The 2,469-nt window shown below is 59.0% G+C and overlaps 1 protein-coding gene across 1 annotated transcript; it reads left to right on the top strand.

Moving 5' to 3' along the window:
* The first annotated feature begins 261 nt into the window (after positions 1–261).
* Positions 262–2,469, top strand: LOC119102518 (carboxylesterase 1E). The gene has a single exon (XM_037225902.1). The coding sequence runs from the start codon at positions 337–339 to the stop codon at positions 2,077–2,079; it is 1,743 nt and encodes a 580-aa protein (XP_037081797.1). The 5' UTR covers positions 262–336; the 3' UTR covers positions 2,080–2,469.

Genomic DNA, 2,469 nt, shown 5'->3' with positions numbered 1-2,469 from the left:
GTAGCGAATGTTGCGCAAAGCTGCCATTGAGCAAACACCTACCAGATGCATGGCAGTTGGAACTCAACTACCTTAATCGTCGCTCAGAAGCAACAGGTCCGTGCAAGTTTGTCCCACTGGCATTCCATTCTCAGCACCTGCCAGACCTACGTCTGGGGTGACCCTATGACGTCATTTGCCAAGCGACGCTGATTGGCTGCCTGCGGCCAGTGGTGGCCTTCAAGTATCCGGGAGCACCCCGAGTTGTTCACGGTCCGGCCAGCGGCTGGGTGCCTCGCAAAGTCGGCTGCCGTGGCTACCCGTCAGCGGAGACCAGAAGCCTACGCGTGCATCGTGATGCAGACGCTGTTGAGCGTGACGCTGCTGGTGGTGGTGGCGGTGGGATGTGACCACCAAGGGTCTCGCCCACTCGTCGCGATCCGCGAGGGCCTGCTGAGAGGCGTGGTGGGGAGAAGCTCGGCCGGCAGGACCTTCTACAGCTTCAAGGGGATCCCGTATGCTCGCCCGCCGCTCGGAGCGCTCCGTTTCCAGCCGCCGCAGCGTCACGGAGTCTGGTCGGGTGTGGTGGATGCCATGGAGCACGGCAGCATCTGCTACCAGTTGAACCTGCTGAAGAACAAGACGCGCGATGGCTCCGAGGACTGCTTGTTCGCCAACGTGTACACGCCGCAGTTGCCATCAGCGGAGGGTGCGGCAGGCGGGCTGCCCGTCATGGTGTTCATCCACTCGGGGGGCTTCTTCTTCGGCGACGGAAACAGCGATTTCTTCGGACCTCAATTTCTGATGGACGGTGGTGTGGTGCTGGTGACGTTCAACTACCGCTTGGGACCGTTCGGGTTCTTCACGACGCATGACATAAACGCGCCCGGAAACTACGGCCTTCTGGACCAGGTCATGCTGCTGCAATGGGTTCAGGACAATATCGCCAGCTTCGGGGGCGACCCAAAGGCGGTGACCATTTTCGGAGAGTCAGCAGGCGGATCCAGTGTCTCTCTGCTGGTGCTGAGCCCCCTCGCCAAGGGTTTGTTCCAGCATGCCATCACCCAGTCCGGTCCCTCGATGGCAAGCTACGTCGCCTCTGGTAGACGATATGGACTGGCGGAGAAGCTGGCAAATCTCGTGAACTGCACCACTGATGACGTGTCATCCATGGTGGATTGTGTCAGAGGCGTACCTGCATACGACCTGCTTGGTGCGATTCTTATCTTGGACGCCGAACAGGAGAGGTACTTCCAACCTCGCGTTGATCGCGAATCTGAGTCACCGTTTCTACCCGACGACCCGAGGACGATCTTGGAGACCGGAAACTTCAATTTGGTTCCGTGGATGAACGGCGTGATGGAAGAGGAGGGCACCATATTTCTTCCTGATGTTTTACGCACGATATCTCCGGACGGCCTGTTCGCTGGAAACATCACGCTCTGGGGTCTCCTGTCAGACCTCAACACCAAAGCCGAGTCGCCTATCCTGGACTGCGGCGCCGATGCACTGGAGCAGGCCACCAAAGTCTACAACTTCTACGTCGGCAACGCAACAGTCAACTCTGACAACCTTCTGCCGCTGGTTCGCGTCGTCACTGACCGCTTTTACACCGCTCCATTTTCTGAGGAGATCCGGCTAGCCTCAGAGCACGCGCCCGTCTACAAATATCTGCTGGACCACACGGGACCGGGCCGCCAGTCACTAGCTTCCATTTTTGCCCCAGGAGCGCCAGACTTCGGTCCCACCCACGGCGACGACCTGCTCTACCTCTTCAGCGGCGACGAGCGGTCGCCGACAGTGCCCGGTTCGCCGGATGACCGCATGATCCGCTTCATGGTCAGCGTGTGGACCAGCTTCGCTCGCACCGGTCGGCCAAGCTCTGACGTGCTGCCGATGCCGGACTGGCCCATCTTCACCTCGCAGAGCCAGCGCCATATGCGGCTCAACTCGGAGCCGTCGGTCGGCGAGCGTTTGTTCGAGGAGCGCGTGCGCTTCTGGCAGGGCGTCCCGATCAACGAGCCCTGGCGGCACGCCGTGCGGAGCGAGTGTCCGCCGTCGGCTCCTGCTGACGGGGCGGAGGCCAGCCCTGCCGCCTGATGCCGGACACGGAGGGACGTCAGCCGTAGCGGACGAGAGAACTCCGGAAATCCGGCCGACCGTGCGTCAGGCACTCTCCGGCTGCCCGTTTGGGAATCGGTGGTGGGTCAGTATTGGAATGTAATCCATGCAAGTAAGTTGGCTTCAGTGTTTCTTTGGATCGCCGGTGACACAAGCAATGCACCCCGATTTCTGTTTAATCAGGAGGAGGAATCTGGTGATTGCTGCCCATTAATGATGTTAATTACGTCATATTCCGTCATAAACTTGTGCGACCAATCTACGCGATCGGTCCTTTCATTGTCTTATGCTCCCTGGTGGAAGGTGGTTTCAACAGAATATGATGGTCTGAAGTTTGTTAAAGCACTGAAATACAGCAGATGTAATTGC

This window comes from Pollicipes pollicipes, unplaced genomic scaffold (assembly GCF_011947565.3).
Source record: "Pollicipes pollicipes isolate AB1234 unplaced genomic scaffold, Ppol_2.1 Scaffold_5724;HRSCAF=6776_pilon_pilon_pilon, whole genome shotgun sequence".
NCBI lineage: Eukaryota > Metazoa > Arthropoda > Thecostraca > Pollicipedomorpha > Pollicipedidae > Pollicipes > Pollicipes pollicipes.
Note: the sequence above shows the minus strand (reverse complement) of the source record. Positions and strands in the feature narration are given on the sequence as shown.

Coding starts and splice junctions, on each gene's coding strand:
- LOC119102518 (XM_037225902.1), top strand. CDS start 337: ATGCAGACGCTGTTGAGCGTGACGCTGCTGGTGGTGGTGGCGGTGGGA.